Source organism: Leuciscus leuciscus, assembly GCF_965113295.1.
Source record: "Leuciscus leuciscus genome assembly, chromosome: 2".
NCBI classification, from domain to species: Eukaryota; Metazoa; Chordata; class Actinopteri; order Cypriniformes; family Leuciscidae; genus Leuciscus; species Leuciscus leuciscus.
Genome location: NC_138726.1, coordinates 64302024 through 64322523, shown reverse-complemented (window position 1 = coordinate 64322523; position 20500 = coordinate 64302024). Strand labels below are relative to the sequence as shown.

At 39.0% G+C, this 20500-nt stretch overlaps 2 protein-coding genes across 7 annotated transcripts in view; both read left to right on the top strand.

Annotated features, from left to right (window-relative positions):
- Window positions 1–229: 229 nt before the first annotated feature.
- Window positions 230–12073, top strand: tox4b (TOX high mobility group box family member 4 b). Of its 6 annotated transcripts, none has more exons than XM_082161601.1 (9): window positions 230–389; window positions 2218–2286; window positions 3037–3276; window positions 6282–6542; window positions 7071–7373; window positions 7934–8014; window positions 9337–9945; window positions 10185–10333; window positions 10766–12073. In XM_082161601.1, the coding sequence occupies exons 1-9, from the start codon at window positions 384–386 to the stop codon at window positions 10821–10823; spliced, it is 1776 nt and encodes a 591-aa protein (XP_082017727.1). In that variant the 5' UTR covers window positions 230–383; the 3' UTR covers window positions 10824–12073. The 6 variants fall into 6 exon arrangements, with proteins under 6 accessions (XP_082017727.1, XP_082017726.1, XP_082017725.1 ...); XM_082161600.1 differs by having other exon boundaries at window positions 2218–2328; XM_082161599.1 differs by lacking the exon at window positions 230–389 and adding an exon at window positions 396–1447 and having other exon boundaries at window positions 7074–7373.
- A 1307-nt stretch (window positions 12074–13380) lies between these two features.
- The window catches only part of supt16h (SPT16 homolog, facilitates chromatin remodeling subunit), a 36671-nt gene continuing 29551 nt past the window's right edge, over window positions 13381–20500 (top strand). Inside the window, exons 1-6 of the mRNA XM_082161577.1 lie at window positions 13381–13708; window positions 14594–14686; window positions 14780–14950; window positions 15749–15901; window positions 17245–17391; window positions 18847–18998. Coding sequence (XP_082017703.1) covers window positions 13643–13708; window positions 14594–14686; window positions 14780–14950; window positions 15749–15901; window positions 17245–17391; window positions 18847–18998 — 782 coding nt within the window. The 5' untranslated portion in view covers window positions 13381–13642. The remainder of the gene's footprint in view (window positions 13709–14593; window positions 14687–14779; window positions 14951–15748; window positions 15902–17244; window positions 17392–18846; window positions 18999–20500) is intronic.

Sequence of the window (20500 nt, the reverse complement as noted above, 5' to 3'; positions counted from 1 at the left end):
ACATTTTACATTTATTGTTATGAAAAATGGACTCGATATTTACGTTACATTTACCTCAGCAAAGCCATTTAATGACCATGTGACTAGAAAAAAAATATCTTAGTGTATTTGATAAAATAATACATTTTAATATTTATAAACTATTTAAAAGTATTTGTTGAAAACATCCCGTATTATAGAAAAGTCTACGGAAGGAAAAACCCCCAACGGCTTCTGTAATGGGCGGGGCCTCTACGTCACTTCCGCTCATCTCTAACCCGGAAACTCGGGTGCCATGATGGGCGATTTGTTTGTGTTTTTTCCGTGAGAATCGCTTTGATCGGACACACACACAAACACACACACACAAACAGAGAGAAAAGCGTGTCGATTTCAGGGCGAGTATGGAGGTAAGAAGACAAAGCTGTCAGTAGAAAGTGCTGAATGTGTGTAAGTTAGAGCCCGAAGCATCAGTAAAAACTCATTCAGTCCCATCAGCACACTCCTCTTCAAATATACACAATTATTCGATTAAATATACACTCATAAACACCTTAATGTACTGTAAGAATAAACCCGGAGCCATTGAAGTATTCATTATATAGTCATGATATGGAACACGTAATGTTTTAGTCTTTAATAGGCCGTGGGACATACCATTACCGCGCGCCAACGGGGTTTTTATTATTTATTAACGACACTTTTAATTACTAATAATGGTGTTTACAGTCTTCTCGCTTTAGTTTTGTGTATTTACGATATATTTGAATCCCGGTGTGTTTATAAAAGAGTGTAATTTGCAGTACGCATCGCTTTATATTATGTGTTATATCAGACGTCGTCCCCCCTCGACTGTCAGATCCGTGATTCCGGCTCGACTGCGATTCCTGGAGCTCGTGCACGAGCAGCGCTGAGATCAGCTGGAAAAGCGCGAGTCGATCGGATGTTTTTAAACGCATGTATTTATTAACGCGTTTCAAAGCCTTCATAACAACAGTTGATTCTCTTAATTCACGAAGAGTGTTGTTGTGTGTGCTAATGTATAACGTGTTTGTCACGTGCTGTGCTGTCATTCACCTCACGTCAATGCGGACTCGAGTCGGAATCATCAAACGCGATTGATTCAGTGTGTCTGTTTCTAGTGTTAAGAGTGTAAATGTGTTTTAAAGGGTTGTAACTGTTGTGTTTGCATGTGATCGGAACCGCAGTGCGCGACTGCAGGCCTGAAATCGAGCGGAATGATCGAACGCGCGTGCCCGATTCAGTCTTCGTGACGTCACGGAGTTGCTTCAGTGCGTTTTGACAGGTTCTTGCGTCGGGTAGTTTCACGTTCCTCGGGTTTCGTAGGTCTTTTCACTGCGATATGGACCTGAATTTTTACGCAGATCTCTCGGACGGAAGCGGGAATCCCGGTGACCCGGAGTTCCTGGATCCGCAGGCGTTTAACGGATTCGATGCCGTGCAGAAGGTGACCGGAGCGCACGCTCATGGAAAACCGGGAAATGTCAGGGAATTTAGTCTGATTTCTTCTGGGAAATTTATATTTTAAAGTTCTATATTTTTGTGTGTCAGAGAGAGTTGCGTGACGTTATTATTTCCGTGAACTAATTTTAATATTAAATTGCTCTTTTTGAGGGCAGTGTCTTTAAATTATCTGTGTATAATTTTTTTCTGTGTTTAGTTTTTTGAAGAACATCCATGAAGCTCAATTTATACTTTACATTTATTTATTTTTGTATATTATTTTTAATGTTAAATTGCTTGTCGTGAGTTTTTTTTAAAAACGTTCTATTTTTTTGAAGAACATTCGAGCTAAATTTTGATATTGTTATATTTTGTAGATTTGTAGATTATTTTTTATATTAAATTGCTCTTTATGAATGCAATTTCTAAACATTTTCTGTACATTTTCATGAAACAAGATTTTTTGAAGCTTCTATATATTTTAATTTTCGATGTTTAATTTTCCTTTATTTTTGTTTATTAAATATTAAATTTCTCCTCTCATTCTGAAAATGTGTAAAGTGATTGATTATAGTAATTTTATAATTATTTAAGTGTTTACCAGGTACTTTACAGAAGAAACATGGTGTTCATTGTTTGTAACAAATTCCTTTGGGTCTGTATTAAGACATCGTTATGTTTTAATCAATTTACATCAGCATTCACATTATTAAAGTTTGTAATTATAAATTGATATAAGATACGTTCCTCATGTTGTGTGTGTATTTTCCTCAGTTCCCAGGAGGCAATGACAACTTCCTGTCCATCAGCGACGAGGGGCATCACTTCCTGTCCTCCTCAGAGGTACGACTCTCCACGTTCCCCGCGCAAATCCAGCACGCAGAGGTGCCTCACACACACTCTCTCTCACACACACACACACACACACACACACACACACACACACACACACACACACACAATCAAAGACACACACACAAAGACACACACACTCTCTCTCACACACACACACACACACACACACACACAATCAAAGACACACACACAAAGACACACACACTCTCTCTCACACACACACACACACACACACACACACACACAAAGACACACACACTCTCTCTCACACACACACAAAGACACACACACTCTCACACGCACACACACACAAAGACACACACACTCTCTCTCACACACACACACACACACACACACTCTCACATGCACACACAAAGACACACACACTCTCTCTCTCTCACACACACACACACACACATAAACAAACACTCACAAGCACTCACACGCACATACATGTGCACACACATGCTCGCTCGCTCACTCACACACACTCGCTCACACACACACATAAACAAACACACACACTCTCTCTCACACACTCTCTCTCACACGCTCTGTCACACACACACACACACACACACACACACACACACACACACACACACACACACATACACACACTCATATCATAACATGTCATGATTTCAGCCTTTGGTTTTGTTGAAATGTTTAACAGTAAATCTAACAGTTTAACAGTTTGAGTCGATCATCATCGTGTGTGTGTGTGTGTGTGTGCAGACGTTTCACACTCCCAGTCTGGGTGACGAGGAGTTTGAGATCCCGCCGATCTCGCTGGACCCGGACTCACTCACACACACACTCACACACACAGACTCGGCTCTCGGCGTGTCTGATGTCGTGGCTCACTTCGGGGAGGGCTCCGGTGTTCCCGGGAACGCTGTGGTGGGAGGAAATGACCCGTCGTTCGCATCGACCTTCGTGAGCGCGCCGGCGCCGCTGGAGCACCTGAGCCTGATGGTGCGCTCACACACACACTCACACACACTACACTGAGGTGAACATGTGCTTAAAGGGATAGTTCACTAATCGCTAATTAAAATTAGCCCATGATTTACTCTCCCTCAAGCCATCCTAGGTGTATATGACATTATTCTTTCAGACGAACACAATCAGAGTTATATTAAAATATGTCCTGGCTCTTCCAAGCTTTATAATGGCAGTGAATGGCTGTTTCTGTTTTAAAGTCCATAAAAGTGCATCTATCCATCATAAAAGTGCATCTATTCATCATAAAAGTGCATCTATCCATCATAAAAGTGCATCAATCCATCATAAAAGTGCATCTATCATCATAAAAGTTCATCTATCCATCATAAAAGTGCATCTGTCCATCATACAAGTGCATCTATTCATCATAAAAGTGCATCTATCCGTCATAAAAGTGCATCTATTCATCATAAAAGTGCATCTATTCATCATAAAAGTGCATCTATCCATCATAAAAGTGCATCTATTCATCATAAAAGTGCATCTATCCGTCATAAAAGTGCATCTATTCATCATAAAAGTGCATCTATCCATCATAAAAGTGCATCAATCCATCATAAAAGTGCATCTATCATCATAAAAGTGCATCTGTCCATGATAAAAGTGCATCTATTCATCATAAAAGTGCATCTATTCATCATAAAAGTGCATTTATCATGATAAAAGTGAATATCCATCATAAAAGTGCATCTATCATCAAAAAAGTGAATATCCATCATAAAAGTGGATCTATCCCTGATAAAAGTGCATCTATCCCTGATAAAAGTGCATCTATCCATCATAAAAGTGCATCTATTCATCATAAAAGTGCATCAATCCATCACAAAAGTGCATCTATCCATTATAAAAGTGCATCTATTCATCATAAAAGTGCATCTATCCATCATAAAAGTGCATCTGTCCATGATAAAAGTGCATCTATCCATCATAAAAGTGCATCAATCCATCACAAAAGTGCATCTATCCATTATAAAAGTGCATCTATTCATCATAAAAGTGCATCAATCCATCATAAAAGTGCATCTATCCATCATAAAAGTGCATCTATCCATCATAAAAGTGCATCTGTCCATCATAAAAGTGCATCTGTCCATCATAAAAGTGCATCTATCCATCATAAAAGTGCATCTGTCCATCATAAAAGTGCATCTATCCATCATAAAAGTGCATCTATCCATCATAAAAGTGCATCTATTCATCATAAAAGTGCATCAATCCATCACAAAAGTGCATCTATCCATTATAAAAGTGCATCTATTCATCATAAAAGTGCATCTATCCATCATAAAAGTGCATCTGTCCATGATAAAAGTGCATCTATCCATCATAAAAGTGCATCAATCCATCACAAAAGTGCATCTATCCATTATAAAAGTGCATCTATTCATCATAAAAGTGCATCAATCCATCATAAAAGTGCATCTATCCATCATAAAAGTGCATCTATCCATCATAAAAGTGCATCTGTCCATGATAAAAGTGCATCTATCCATCATAAAAGTGCATCAATCCATCATAAAAGTGCATCAATCCATCATAAAAGTGCATCTATTCATCATAAAAGTGCATCTGTCCATGATAAAGGTGCATCTATTCATCATAAAAGTGCATCTATCCATCATAAAAGTGCATCTATTCATCATAAAAGTGCATCTGTCCATGATAAAGGTGCATCTATTCATCATAAAAGTGCATCTGTCCATGATAAAAGTGCATCTATCCATCATAAAAGTGCATCTGTCCATGATAAAAGTGCATCTATCCATCATAAAAGTGCATCAATCCATGATAAAGGTGCATCTATTCATCATAAAAGTGCATCTGTCCATCATAAAAGTGCATCAATCCATCATAAAAGTGCATCAATCCATCATAAAAGTGCATCTATCCATCATAAAAGTGCATCTGTCCATGATAAAGGTGCATCTATTCATCATAAAAGTGCATCTGTCCATGATAAAAGTGCATCTATCCATCATAAAAGTGCATCTGTCCATGATAAAAGTGCATCTATCCATCATAAAAGTGCATCAATCCATGATAAAGGTGCATCTATTCATCATAAAAGTGCATCTGTCCATGATAAAAGTGCATCTATTCATCATAAAAGTGCATCTATCCATCATAAAAGTGCATCTATCATCATAAAAGTGCATCTATCCATCATAAAAGTGCATCTATCCATGATAAAGTGCTCCACACGGCTCTGCGGGGGTTATGAAAGTGAAACAGAAGAAAAGTTATTCAAGTTTGAGTTTATGAAAATGTACAATGTAAAAATTAAATGTTTATATTTTAGATGAAATATATATTTTACAAAAAGTTTATTAATTAATTAAAGCCATAAATCTGAACAAGTTGTGTTAAAAATTTTAGGTTGATATCTCAAAAAATGAGCTTTCAGTCAGATTTTGTTTGTGTGCAGTACCAAGTGCTTCCACTAGAGGACGACCAGACTCCATTACTGCCCATATAAGGGCGCCTCCATTTCCATACATGGTTTGAGTGATCTGAACCATAGATTTCCATAATTTTCTAATAATTTATGAAGTAAACATCCTATTCAGAATTTTATATGAATTCAGCCTCTAATAAACGCATAAAAAAAAGTATACCACGTATACATATATATCTTTTGAACTCTTGACATAAAAACAAACTGAGATTTCGACCAATCTTTCATGATGTTTCATGTTCATCACTATTTCAAAATATAGGCCTGAACACGCCTAATGAGTATGAAATATTCTTGTTGCAAATTGATAAATTACTGCTCCTCTGTAATATAATTTAAAAAACAGTCACAAAATATGAAACCTAGAGATTGTAAGCTTTCAAGTTATATATACAGTAGTTTGTCAATATTACTTTAGGTTTTTACTTGGATATTATTGTTTTAAATATATAATGGCAAACGTCCCATGCATTAATATTTTCCTAATATGAATGAATGTTTTATGTTTTTCCCGCTGCAGGATCTCGGCCATCCGATTGGTTCTCAGTTCAGTAGCTCTTCTCCGATGACCATCGACGTCCCTCTGAGTGACATGAACCACGGCCTGTTGGGCCACAACCAGCTGACCACCATCGACCAATCAGAGCTCAGCACGCAGCTCGGCCTGAGTCTAGGGGGTGGAGCCATCCTGCCCCGCCCACAGTCACCTGACCAACCGCTGTCCGCCACCGACTCGCCGTCCGACTCGCTGCACGACGACGACATGGACGATTTCAGACGGGTGGGTTTTGCGTTTTCCACCATCTTTTTTGTTTTGTTTATTTATTAATGAGGTTTCTGTCAGTTTTCATTTTTAATTATCGGCATTGGTAGTTTTTCTACGTGGCTGATCGGTCTGAGGTGGGACTTTTATTTTGACATTTAAAGTTTAAATTTGTTTATTTTACAGATTTTTCTTTTTTTTTAAGCTTAAATAATTTTGTTTATTTTTAATTATCGGCATTGGGACTTTTATTCTGACATTTAAAGTTGAAATGAGTGTTTTTTTAAAAAAAATTTCAAGTAAATTTTTTTTTTAAATTTTTTTTATTAAATTAAAAATCGACATCGGCCATCATTAAAATCAATATGGGTCAACCACTATTTCGAACAATCTTCCGAAATATTTTTGGGAGTACAAAACGTTCTTGACTATTCTTACTTTGTGAAGGTTTTTATCCTTGCGAATGTTTGTTGAATGTGTCAGAACTGATCTCTGTTTCCCCGTTCCCGCTCGTCTCTCCCCGTGTGTCGTGTCTCTCCGGCTCAGAAGAGCGTTCTGGTGGATTCTCCGGTGTCTCTGTCCGTGTCTCCGGGCGTTATCGCTCTCTCTCCGTCTCTGCCGGACCATCCCGTCCCAGCATCCTCTGTTCCCGTACGCAAAGGAGTCGGCGGGAAGAAGGGCCGGAAGAAGAAAGACCCGAACGAGCCACAGAAACCTGTGTCGGCGTACGCGCTGTTCTTCCGGGACACACAGGCAGCCATTAAAGGCCAGAATCCCAACGCCACGTTCGGAGAGGTTTCCAAGATCGTCGCCTCCATGTGGGATAGTTTGGGAGAAGAGCAGAAACAGGTACAAACATGCATTTGTTTACAGGAATATCTCAACAAGATGGACTAATAAGGGGTAAGAACATTCTTCTCAGGAATTCAAATTCTATCTTTAGAATTAATGGTTGACCGATATATCGGCCGATATTTGGCATTTTTAATTATCGGCATTAGTAGTTTTTCTATGTGTCTGAGATGGGACTTTTATTTTGACACTTAAAGTTTAAATGGTTTTATTTTACAGATTTATTTTTTAATCAAGTTCAAATTATTTTCATTTTTAATTATCGGCATTGGTAGTTTTTCAATGTGGCTAATGTCTAATATGGGACTTTTATTTTGACATTTAAAGTTTAAATTGTTTATTTTACAGATTTATTTTCTAATAAAGTTCAAATTATTTTAATTTTTTATTATCGGCATTGGTAGTTTTTCAATATGGCTGATGTGTCTGAGATGGGACTTTTATTTTGACATTTAAAAAATAATATATATTTTTTTTAACAAGTTCAACAAGATGGACTAATGAGTGCATTTGAGTGTTCACACACACACAAAATCCCAATGTTTTTTCCTTCCCAGGTGTACAAGAGGAAGACGGAAGCGGCGAGGAAGGAGTATCTGAAGGCGCTGGCAGCGTATAAAGCCAATCAGCTGTCGCAGGTACAGGACAGGCTCCAGTGTGCGGGATTTAAAGGCCTTGTTTATTATCGTCCGTCTCGGCGTTTACTCCTGTACTTAAACCTGGACGTTTAATACCAGGGATGAATCATGTGACTTAAGTTGTTTCATTCCATTTCTGTTATTGCAAATGAATGCATTTTTGAGACAGACGAGGAAAAATAAAGATGAATCTGTAGTAGAGCTGCACGATTAATTGTTAAAAGATCGCAATCTCGATTCAAAGTGGGAGGAAAGTGTATAGTTTGGATATAAACACCCATGTCTACGGTAGTGATCAATATAGAGTAAATCACCTCGTGAAAGTGACTGTGCTTTAAATAACGATTGTATCAGTTACATCGTTACACCAGTAGGTGGCGACAAGTGACTGTTAAAAATGTGTTTGTCATTGAATCATTAATTCAAGAGATTCGTTCAAAAACGCTGATGCTGCGTCTCCATTCGTCTACTTATTCTACGCCCTGAAAGTATGAACTCTTTTTGTGAAGATAAAGTAGATACTTTTGGAAGAGTAGACGAGCTTTGGGACGTACTATCACATCACACAGTTGCGTCTTTAACGGTTGCTCTCTGTCGCTTAGTTACAAGCACCTGTCAATCATGTCAAAGATAAAATCCTCCACATTTAATTAAATTTTCTTCTGTATTGGAGAGAATTGACCATTCGCAAAGACCCGCCCCCTTTAGTTCTTTAGTTACTGTTGCTATGACAACGTGCTGACGGACAGGACAGTGCAGGTTACGTACTTTTGATATGTTTTGTGTCTCTTTAATGTGTCTGACAGATCGCTCAGTTAAAGCTGCTCGTGAGCCGATCATCTCTTCCTTCTAGTTCATTTATAGCATCAAATATAGACGTCAGTGGACGCTAATCTACGCTAATCTACTAACTCTCCTGACTGCTTTGTCGGACAAAAATGGCGGATTCGGCGGATGGCGGATTATGATTGGTCAGATCGCCTGTCAATCAAACTCCCTGTGAAGGGTGAATTGCAGTAGCGCGTTGATCTGCAGTCGCGGGTCTTTCATGCGGAGACTCTCCTTATATTCATGCAAAGCGCAGTGGGTTGTGGGTAATATTAGCTGTATAGTGAGCACGGATCCACACTTTGAAAGTTCTCCAGAAATAGTAGACCATCCGGTATATTCTTTATGCTTTGGGACACACTTATTTTAATCTCACACACTCTTTATGATGAATAGTGTGGACGTTGAGAAATTTTAGAAAACCATGTGACTTGACTAGTTGTTAAATGCAGTCAGTTAGTAAAATGACATCTGTGTTTTGTTTCCCGCTGCAGCCGACTATAGAAGTGTTAGACGCCCCCCCGTCTCCTCCACCCGTAGCTCCGCCTCCCGACCCCACGCCTGCCGCCCCCCCGCCGCGCTCCTCCCGCATCCCCGTCCACGCACCCGACAACAACACCATCACCAACATCTGCACGTCCAACATCATCTTAGACCTGCCGCAGGTGACGACGCGCTCGCGCACGGGTGCGCACAAGACCCCGCCTCCGGCCCCGCCCACTCACAAGACCCCGGCCCCGCCCACCGTCAGCAAGCTCATCATCTCCAGGCAGCAGCTTCAGTCGCCCCGCCAGCCGCCGCCCCTCCAGCAGATGCAGAACACGCCTCCCCCCCCGCGGCTGCAGCAGATGGTGCACTCCCAGGCTCCGCCTCCTCTGCTAGCTAAACCGCGCGGAGCCACCGCCCTCGCGGGACAGGTGGTTGCCACGGCGCCGCCGCCGCCTCTGCAGATCAAGATCGTCCCGCAGAGTGACGCCAGCGCTCCGATAATCGTGACGCCGCTCGCATCATCGGCCGCCGCCGCCGCGCTGGAGGTGCCGCCACCCGCCGCCATCGTCACCACCCTGTCGCCGTCGGCAACGGAGGACGCGGCGGAGGAAGCGGTGAGTCCCAACATTCTATTCTGAACGGAAATTTAATTTATTGTTTTTCAGTTGTTTTGTTGGCGAAGTGAGTCGATGCAAACTGACAATGAAATAAGTCATTTAAAAATAAAACGCTTTCTAAAAATGCAATAAATCATAATGTAAATTTTTTTTTTTTTTTACTTTTACATTTTTTATGGTTTAATTGACGTTTAGAAAGTGTTTTGTTATGTGTTTTTATTGTGATAATTGTTTAGATGGAGGTGGAGCTCAGTGTTTCTCCGGCTCCTGCAGACGCTCCCGGTGTGTGTGTGTGTGTCCGCGCCGGCTGCAACAACCCGCCTATAGAGAGCAAAGACTGGGACCGAGAGTATTGCAGCAATGAGTGTGTGGCCACCCACTGCAGGTACACACACACACACACTCTCTCTCACACACACACAGCTCTTCTCAAACTTTTAAAAACATTAAGTCTGAGCAATATATAAAATATTTTAAATTGTTTAGTGCAAATTCAAAATTAAATTCATCATAAATATTAATTCTTTAATAGAGAATATAAACTCTATTAATTCATATTCCTGATCTGATTGTGACCAGTTCATCATTTATGATATTCCTAAAGAAAACGTTTCTCTTAATAATCAAAAATGTCATAACTTGCGTCGCCTCTTTCAGCTGATGTCATCAATCGCATTTATTATTGATTCCGCTTCATGTAAAGACTCTTTCAGCATCCAATCAGGTGATCAGGATCAGATCCAGGAAACGCATCACATTATGGAAGTGAAGCGTCTGAAGTGATGGTGTAGTGATGATGATGTCATCTCTCCTGCAGGGACGTGTTCATGGCCTGGTGTGCGATCAGAGGACAGAACTCCACCACCGTCACATAGATGGACAGACGAGCGACTGTCCACAGACTCAGTCATGGCTTTCTCAAACTAACGAAAAATAGGACTATTTAAAACGATTTAATTAAGGTAAGTGTGTATCTGAAGGTGTCTGTGAAACACCGGCCAGAAACGGTTCATGAGCTGCGCTCGCGTGTGTGTGTGCGCGTACAGGATGTTCTGAATCACGAAAGACTGTATTAAAACCACGAGTGGAATTTCCCGCTCGACTGTATTTCAAACGAGGCTTTGATCTTCCGGCTCTTCCAAACATTGACCACAGCGGCTACGGTTTATGCCCAGAAATCCGTGGTTGCTATGGTTACCAGCTACTGTCAATGCCCAGAATTCCGTGGTTGCTATGGTCACCAGCTACTGTCTATGCCCAGAATTCCGTGGTTGCTATGGTTACCAGCTACTGTCAATGCCCAGAATTCCGTGGTTGCTATGGTCACCAGCTACTGTCTATGCCCAGAATTCCGTGGTTGCTATGGATACCATCTACTGTCTATGCCCAGAATTCCATGGTTGCTATGGTTATCAGCTACTGTCTACTCTATGCCCAGAATTCCGTGGTTGCTATGGTTACCAGCGACTGTCTATGCCCAGAATTCCGTGGTTGCTATGGTTACCAGCCAGCGACTGTCTATGCCTAGAATTCCGTGGTTGCTATGGTTACCAGCGACTGTCTATGCCCAGAATTCCGTGGTTGCTATGGTTACCAGCGACTGTCTATGCCCAGAATTCCGTGGTTGCTATGGTTACCAGCTACAGTAGAGATTCCGCACAATGACAAACGTTCTAAAAACCGGTTTGAGATTTCATATTTATTGTGATTTTGTTATATTGTACATTTACGTTGATGCAATTTGGCAGACGCTTTTATCCATTGCATTTGATTAGTTCATACATTCCCTGGGAATCCACATCACGTGACCTGGAAAAACAAAATGGGAAAAGGTTGGTTTACTATAGTACTTTTTTTGCTTTATTATCTTTTTACATCATCAGGAGTAAAACTTACTGTGATGCTGTGGGACAGAAACAGTGGAGTGTATATTAGGGAAATGTACAGGAAAAGACTTCATACTTTAACTGCGCATGAAAATATTTTGATTTTGATTCACTACTTTACTTTTTGGACTGTTGTATCATCATCATCATCATCATCATCATCATCATCTCAGTTCTGTTGAGGAGTTTGAGATCAATCAAATGGAAAAAATGAAATAAAAGACATGAAATAAAACCGTGACGTGCTTGTTTTGCTTCTCTATCTATAATCGGTGTGAAACCTACACAGAAATGCTTTTAAATTACTAATTATAATAGTTAATCAGGAAGTTGTCACAATAATTATCAGAATCTTTGATTTCATAAACCGTTTTATCAAGCAGTGGTTTAACACCTAACTATTAAAACTGTTAAACTAGTGTAAATTCTGTCCTTAAAGCTGAAAATCAGTATCATATTTATGCAACTGGTTGTTGTTACATTTTTCATATTTTGTAATATATGCTGGGTAAAAACCACAGACCTTTTCTGGTTATTGACATCTATGGTTATGGTTATGATGTAGAATTGACATGTGAGAAACAGTTTAGTGTCATTACCCTAACAGTTTAGTATGAGATTATACATAAAATATGTTTTATAAACAAAATCTGAAATCACATTTAGACAGAGGTATCAGTAACTTGCAAATTATTACTATATATATATATATATATAATTAGTATGATTTAATATATAAAATTATCTAACATAATTAAAATACTAAAAAAGCCTAAAAGAACTGAAATCATATTTATTTATTTCCCTCAGTTCCTATTGATTTTATTGAAGAATGTACAGTTCTTGAAACTTGTGTAATTGCAGAATTAATTGAGGTTAATTTACCTATGTTCATACTATATATGTATTATATTATGATCGGTTAATAAACGTACTATGACAAAAAGTTCTTTAAAATGCGGCGTTTGCAACTTGGTCTGAGAGCGCGAGGAAAAACCACGTGCTCTGATGGAATTCGCGCGCTTTTGAATGACACTAGATGGCGGGAAAAAAAGGCCGTGCGCGCGGACTGCTAGAACGCGGTGATGTGCGGAGGAAGCCGGAGCAAAGCATGTGACCTCAACGGCGGGATTTCATTGGTCGCTAACCTGATGACGCGACCGTCAGGGCGGGAGTTTCTGTGAGGGAGGAAAACAAAAGCCAGAATAAGTGCCCTGGTGTCTTTTTATATATCGACTATATAGTTTATAAATGAACACAGGTGTACGACTTGTTCAGTTTTTAATCCATTTTAAACATATCATTCGCACATTTTTTGTTAAAAATAATAATAATAATAAACAAATCACCTATAAATACACAAAATGGCAGCTCAAATAAATAAATAAATATATACATAGCACAAATAAATTAATACAACATATTCAAACGAATACAAATAGGTAATACCATGTTTTAAAAAATATTTATTTAATAAATATTAAATAGATGCATACCGCGCAGAAAGAGGGAGGAGCTAAACATAACACACACATGCGTGTTTTAACATGATATATTCACATCATCACCATCACCATCACCACCACAGACCGAACGAGCACTGAAAATATTACATTTTAAAGAAGAATAACGTCTTTTTAATAGACACTTTTGAAATCATTGAAAAATAAATTTTTCATATTTTCGTTAGTTGTCGTTCTGTCGTCCGATAGAGAGTAGAAATAGTGAAAATCACACTAGAGAGAGTGTGTATAAGTGTGTGTTCGTTCTCTCAGTGTGTGAGTGTGTGTGTGTGTTGATGTGATATTATGGCGGTGAATCTGGATAAAGACGCGTTTTATCGCCGCATCAAGCGACTCTACGGCAACTGGAAGGTACAGAAAACTCAACACCTGTCATAATCATCACTAACTCGACAATATGCGATCATATTTATTCATGTATGATGTGTTTAAACGCATATGTGATGCTGAAAATCCTCACACACATACACACACACACATACACGTTCTCAGGCCTCATTTCCATATAACTGTTATACATACACACTCAATCGACTCCGTGTGTATCGGACAGTCTGTAAGTGTGGTTTGTTGTTTTCTTTTCTTTGCGAAATCGCTGGAGTTTGTGGTTATTTCGTAGCGTTTATGTGTGATTAGCATCAGCGGCTAATGTGTTAGCCTGCTAGCATGCAATGTTTTCACTCCATTTCCGCTCGGCTTTTATTCACGTTTGTGAAGTAAATCTAAAACAAATCGGACTTTGTGTTTCAGCAAATGTTTATCACATAAAAGTTTAATTTGGATGGCAAACATTTGTCTGATGTAGCATGTAGCTGTGGGCTAGCTCATACTGAGACATGCTGCAGGTGGGAAAGAGATGATGATTATTAGTTATTTTTTTGTTTACATCAAACAATAAAAGGCTAAATCATTTAAGCAAGCAAAAAAAAAAAAAAAAATTCTAGCATTGTTACATTTGTTTTAGAAATGTTTATCCTAATACTTCTGAATATTAAAGTTTTGCAGAAAGTTATTTTGTAATTATTGATTGTATAGAGAATTTGGTAACTTTATTTTACAGTGTCATTGTTACATATCTTGTACCAAAAGTTGTAAAGATAACCGTATATAGTACTAAAAAACTTGCTTTAGAAAGGTTTTGAATGGCGAGGGCTGATATGTTGGGTTTCTCATAACTCTTTTATGATATAATTCTGCATCATAATTCTGCATCATAACCCTGTTCCTCCATCACAGAAAGGTGAAGATGAGTTCGGGAAGGTGGACGCCATCGTCGTGTCTGTTGGAGTCGATGAGGAGATAGTCTACGCCAAATCTACAGCGCTTCAGGTACAATAAAATACCATCATTAAATCATCATTACATGATCGCAGCTCAATAATCATAATCAATAATCATCATGTTGTTGTTTCTCTCTGGCAGACGTGGCTGTTCGGCTACGAGCTCACCGACACTATAATGGTGTTCTGTGAGACCAAGATCATTTTTCTGGCCAGTAAGAAGAAAGTGGAGTTCCTGAAGCAGGTCGCCGTAACCAAGGGCAACGAGAACGCAAACGGGATTCCTCCAATCACGCTGCTCGTCCGGGAAAAGGTATCGCACGCGATTGGACGAAAAACTGACGTCGCGACATTTCGTTTTTTTTTTGCGATATATAAAACAATATGACTTTCATAGCTATATTTGGAAAGAATAAATCATTTTAGAGTTATGTATTTTAATATACATAATTATATAGTATATGTGTAATATACTATATTGTACTATACATAATTTTTTTTTATACATAATAAAAAACGTGAAAAGTTACTTCACTCGGATTTTTTTTTTATATAATCCATCGTGACTCAAAGTATATTTTTCTAGTGTAGACATTTTTTCGTTTAAAAAAAAATGTAGTGTAAAATTTATTTACGAAACGTATAAATAAAAATTTATTTGAGTTTTCGTAGGCCAAATAAAATATAAAAATACTAAAGATATAATTATATTATGATTAATATTAGAAAGTAAAATTATTGTAAAAAAACTATTGCAAAATAAAGAAAAAATGAGTAATAAAGTTATTTAACTGTAAAATTATGATACTTTCCAGCAAATAAAAATATGCGCTGCTGATTTCGAAAGTGAAGCTCGGCACTGTGTTCGTTTACACGCATGAAAACACCAGTGCATATATTAGGTTATCACAGTCTGTGTGTTCTGACAATCACAGAAGCCATATGTATCTATCTATATATATATATATATATGTATGTAATGTCAATATTTCATCATGTCATGCAGCCACATTTGCACATATCATACTTTACGAACTAACGTGTTTATCTGATGGACACACATCATCGGTCTGAAACGCGTATAACGTGTTTGAATCTGATTGTGTGACAGAATGAGAGCAACAAGGTGAACTTTGAGAAGATGATCGAAGCCATTCGTGGGAGTAAAGAGGGCAAGACGGTCGGCGTGTTCATCAAGGACAAGTTCCCCGGAGAATATATGAAGAACTGGAGCGACATGATCACGGCCGAGGGCTTGGAGAAGGTCAGATCCGGTTACGCCTCCTGCATCTTCAACGCTGTGTTTTTAAATCGGCTACATAAAACTATCATGAGAACATTATAATTGTGTGTTTGGGACATGGCTTTTAATGCTGAGACTTTTGTTTTTGTAATCAGGCTCTCAAAATGTATATAAATATTTGGATTTAGATTTAAAGAATTATCAGTTATCGGCTTTCAAATATAAAGAATTATCGGTTATCGGCTTTCAAATATAAAGAATTATCGGTTATCGGATTTCAAATATAAAGAATTATCGGTTATCTGCTTTCAAATAAAAAGAATTATCAGTTATTGGCTTTCAAATAAAAATAAAAATAATTATCGGTATCGGCTTTCAAATATAAAGAATTATCGGTTATCGGCTTTCAAATATAAAGAATTATCGGTTATCGGCTTTCAAATAAAAAGAATTATCAGTTATCGGCTTTCAAATAAAAATAATTATCGGTATCGGCTTTCAAATATAAAGAATTATCGGTTATCGGCTTTCAAATAAAAAGAATTATCAGTTATCGGCTTTCAAATAAAAATAATTATCGGTATCGGCTTTCAAATATAAAGAATTATCGGGTATCGGCTTTCAAATATAAAGAATTATCGGTTATCGGCTTTCAAATATAAAGAATTATCGGCTTTCAAATATAAAGAATTATCGGCTTTCAAATATAAAGAATTATCGGCTTTCAAATATAAAGAATTATCGGTTTTCGGCTTTCAAATATATAGAATTAAAATATATAGAATTAAAAAATAAAAATAATTATCGGTTATCGGCTTTCAAATAAAAATAATTATCGGTTATCGGCTTTCAAATAAAAAAGAATTATCGGTTATCGGCTTTCAAATATAAAGAATTATCGGTTTTCGGCTTTCAAATAAAAATAAAAAGAATTATCGGTTATCGGCTTTCAAATAAAAAGAATTATCGGTTATCGGCTATCAAATAAAAATAAAAAGAATTATCGGTTATCGGCTTTCAATATAAGAATTATCGGTATCGGCTTTCAAATAAAAAGAGTTATCGGTTATCGGCTTTCAAATATAAAGAATTATCGGTTATCGGCTTTCAAATAAAAATAAAAAGAATTATCGGTATCAGCTTTCAAATATAAAGAATTATCAGTTATCGGCTTTCAAATAAAAATAAAAAGAATTATCGGTATCGGCTTTCAAATAAAAAGAGTTATCGGTTATCTGCTTTCAAATATAAAGAATTATCGGTATCGGCTTTCAAATAAAAAGTTATCGGTTATCGGCCAAAATGTTCCTGTCTGTTTATCCCTGAAATGAAACGTCACGACTGCTCTTGCGTTGGCGTGTCAGGTGGACATCAGCACAGTGGTGGCGTATACGATGGCGGTGAAGGAGGACGGAGAGCTGGTGCTCATGAAGAAAGCGGCTGCCATCACCAGCGACGTCTTCACCAAGTTCTTCAAGGAGAGAGTGATGGAGATCGTGGACGCCGACGAGGTTTGTTCACGCACTTTATCCCTCGTATAACGCAGATGTCTTGAGGATTGTAAGCTTGCAGTTCCTATGTTTTGCTTAAATACAGTTGAGTGTGATAGATGAACATGATTCATTTCATATTTTATTCTTATAAGTTTGTTCTGTATGGATATATACATTAATTTTATATGTGCAGTTCTTAAATTTGATTTTAAATATTCTGCAGATACACTGTACAGTCAAACCAAACATTATTCAGACACCAGATGAACACAATGAAGCATTGCTTGGTGATTGGTTGAGCTAAACTGGTATTATCTAATTGTGTAGTTAAATTGAACAGCTGACAGATATTCAACATACCGTATTTTCCGCACTATAAGGCGCACTTAAAAGCCTTAATTTTTTCAAAAAACGACAGTGCGCCTTATAATCCGGAGCGCCTTATATATGGATCTGGCGCCTTATATTAATGTCTGTAAAACAACCGCTGACTTAAACCTTTTGTTTATACTTTCGCCTGGCACCGGAGCGCGAGCCTCCGCTGACTGCGCGCGGACCTCCCCAAACAGACGAGGCATTTATACTTGACGCAACTGTTTTGTTTTAGACTGAACCATACAACTGATTTAGACGCGCAAACTGGGTGCCGGTGTGATGAGATGTACTAATATCCGTCTGCTCGGGCAGATTCGGCTCAAAGTCGTGCATCTTCGGATGCAGAGGTGCGCGCGCTGTCACAATGACGTAATTTTGCCGCGCGCGCGCCTCCGCATCCGAAGATGCACGACTTTGAGCCGAATCTGCCCGAGCAGACGGATATTCGTTTTTTATTACCTTCGTGTCGAGTATAAACAAGATTTTTGCAAGTGGTAGATCTTGGTTTACATTTGGACTTTGGATGTGATCTTAGGCTTGAAAAGGTTGGTGACCACTGCATAACGAAACCCAGTCAAACGTTTGACTGCAGTATCTTCTATTCTATGCGCCTTATAATCCGGTGCGCCCTATATATGAAAACAGTTCTAAAATAGGCCATTCATTGAACGTGCGCCTTATAGTGCGGAAAATACGGTAATTCATGTGTGAGACAGTCTTAACAGAAGGACGGACAAAACCAGTCAAATATCAACTGAGTTCTGCTCATGTTTTATTACCATTTTCTAAACTATAGTGAACAAACTGTGATAATGTGAGATGTTGAAGGAGTCTGAATAAATGTTGGCTTGACTATAGATTAATAATTATACATTATACAAACACACCAAAAAGTGATTGTTTTGTGTTGTTCCTGCCGTTGAGCCTTAAGCGATCACTAAAAGAGCCATATAACATACAGAAGTCAACATCTGGATCAACCTTTCATCACAGTCATACATGAATGTTGAACAATACCCGTTCTAGTCTTAGCACAACTTTGATGAACTTTGAACTGCGTATGCTAACCTGTCTGCTCTCTGTTTGTGTGTGGATCAGAAAGTGAAGCACAGTCGTCTGGCGGAGTCGGTGGAGAAGGCCATCGAGGAGAGGAAGTTTCTGGGCGGCGTCGACCCGTCCACCGTGGAGATGTGTTACCCTCCCATAATCCAGAGCGGCGGGAACTACAGCCTCAAATTCAGCGTCGTCAGGTGAGACTCAAGTCCTCTGTGCTTCTGAAGCTACGCTAGCTTAGATGCTAAATCATAGCTGTAGCCATGGGTGTGCCAGGGTCGATATTGTTAAAATATGTGACCCTGGATCACAAAACCAGTAGTTGTGTCTCGACCAAATATTGTCCTATCCTAAAAAACCACACATCAATGGAAAGATTATTTATTCAGCTTTCGGATTATGCATAAATCTCAATTTCAAAAGATTGACTGGTTTTGTGGTCCAGGGTCACATCATAAATATGCCGTTTTCTTTCTTCTTTTTCTTATAAAGGGACCAAGTACAATTTTTAACATAAATGTTTTGATTTCATGCATTGTTCTGGATTCAGCCAAATGCTGGTTTTGACCCATAGTCCCGAGGCAGGACCGCTAACATGACATTACACAGACGGGTACCTATGTATTACGGCTGAGTAAATATGTGTTATGTCTTATTTGGCTGAGATTATTTTTATATTTTAATATGTCAAAGCTGAGTGAACACTGATGAGAGAGTGAGTTAGTGCTGCACGATTAATAACAGTTTACATGTGATCACACACAAACCGGTTCGGCTGATCATGATGATGAAATCACCGTGCTGAGAGTATTGTTTATGTGCAGCGTGTCAGTGACGTACGGCGCAGTAAACGCTGCTCACTCTGAGGGATATTTGGTGTGTGTGTGTGAGATGTCCTCTAGTGTTCAGTGGGATATATTGTGTGTGTGAGACGCCCTCTAGTGTTCAGAGGGATATATGGTGTGTGTGTGTGTGTGTGTGTGTGTGAGACGCCCTCTAGTGTTCAGAGGGATATATGGTGTGTGTGTGTGTGTGTGTGTGTGTGTGAGACACCCTCTAGTGTTCAGAGGGATATATGGTGTGTGTGTGTACGTGTGTGTGTGAGAGACGCCCTCTGGTGTTCAGAGGGATATATGGTGTCTGTGTGTGTGTGTGTGTGAGAGACGCCCTCTGGTGTTCAGAGGGATATATGGTGTGTGTGTGTGTGTGTGTGTGAGACGCCCTCTAGTGTTCAGAGGGATATATGGTGTGTGTGTGTGAGAGACGCCCTCTGGTGTTCAGAGGGATATATGGTGTGTGTGTGTGTGTGAGACGCCCTCTGGTGTTCAGAGGGATATATGGTGTGTGTGTGTGAGAGACGCCCTCTGGTGTTCAGAGGGATATATGGTGTGTGTGTGTGAAAGACGCCCTCTGGTGTTCAGAGGGATATATGGTGTGTGTGTGTGTGTGTGAGACGCCCTCTAGTGTTCAGAGGGATATATGGTGTGTGTGTGTGTGTGTGTGAGACGCCCTCTAGTGTTCAGAGGGATATATGGTGTGTGTGTGTGTGTGTGAGACGCCCTCTGGTGTTCAGAGGGATATATGGTGTGTGTGTGTGTGTGTGTGAGAGACGTCCTCTGGTGTTCAGAGGGATATTTGGTGTGTGTGTGTGTGTGTGTGAGAGACGTCCTCTGGTGTTCAGAGGGATATATGGTGTGTG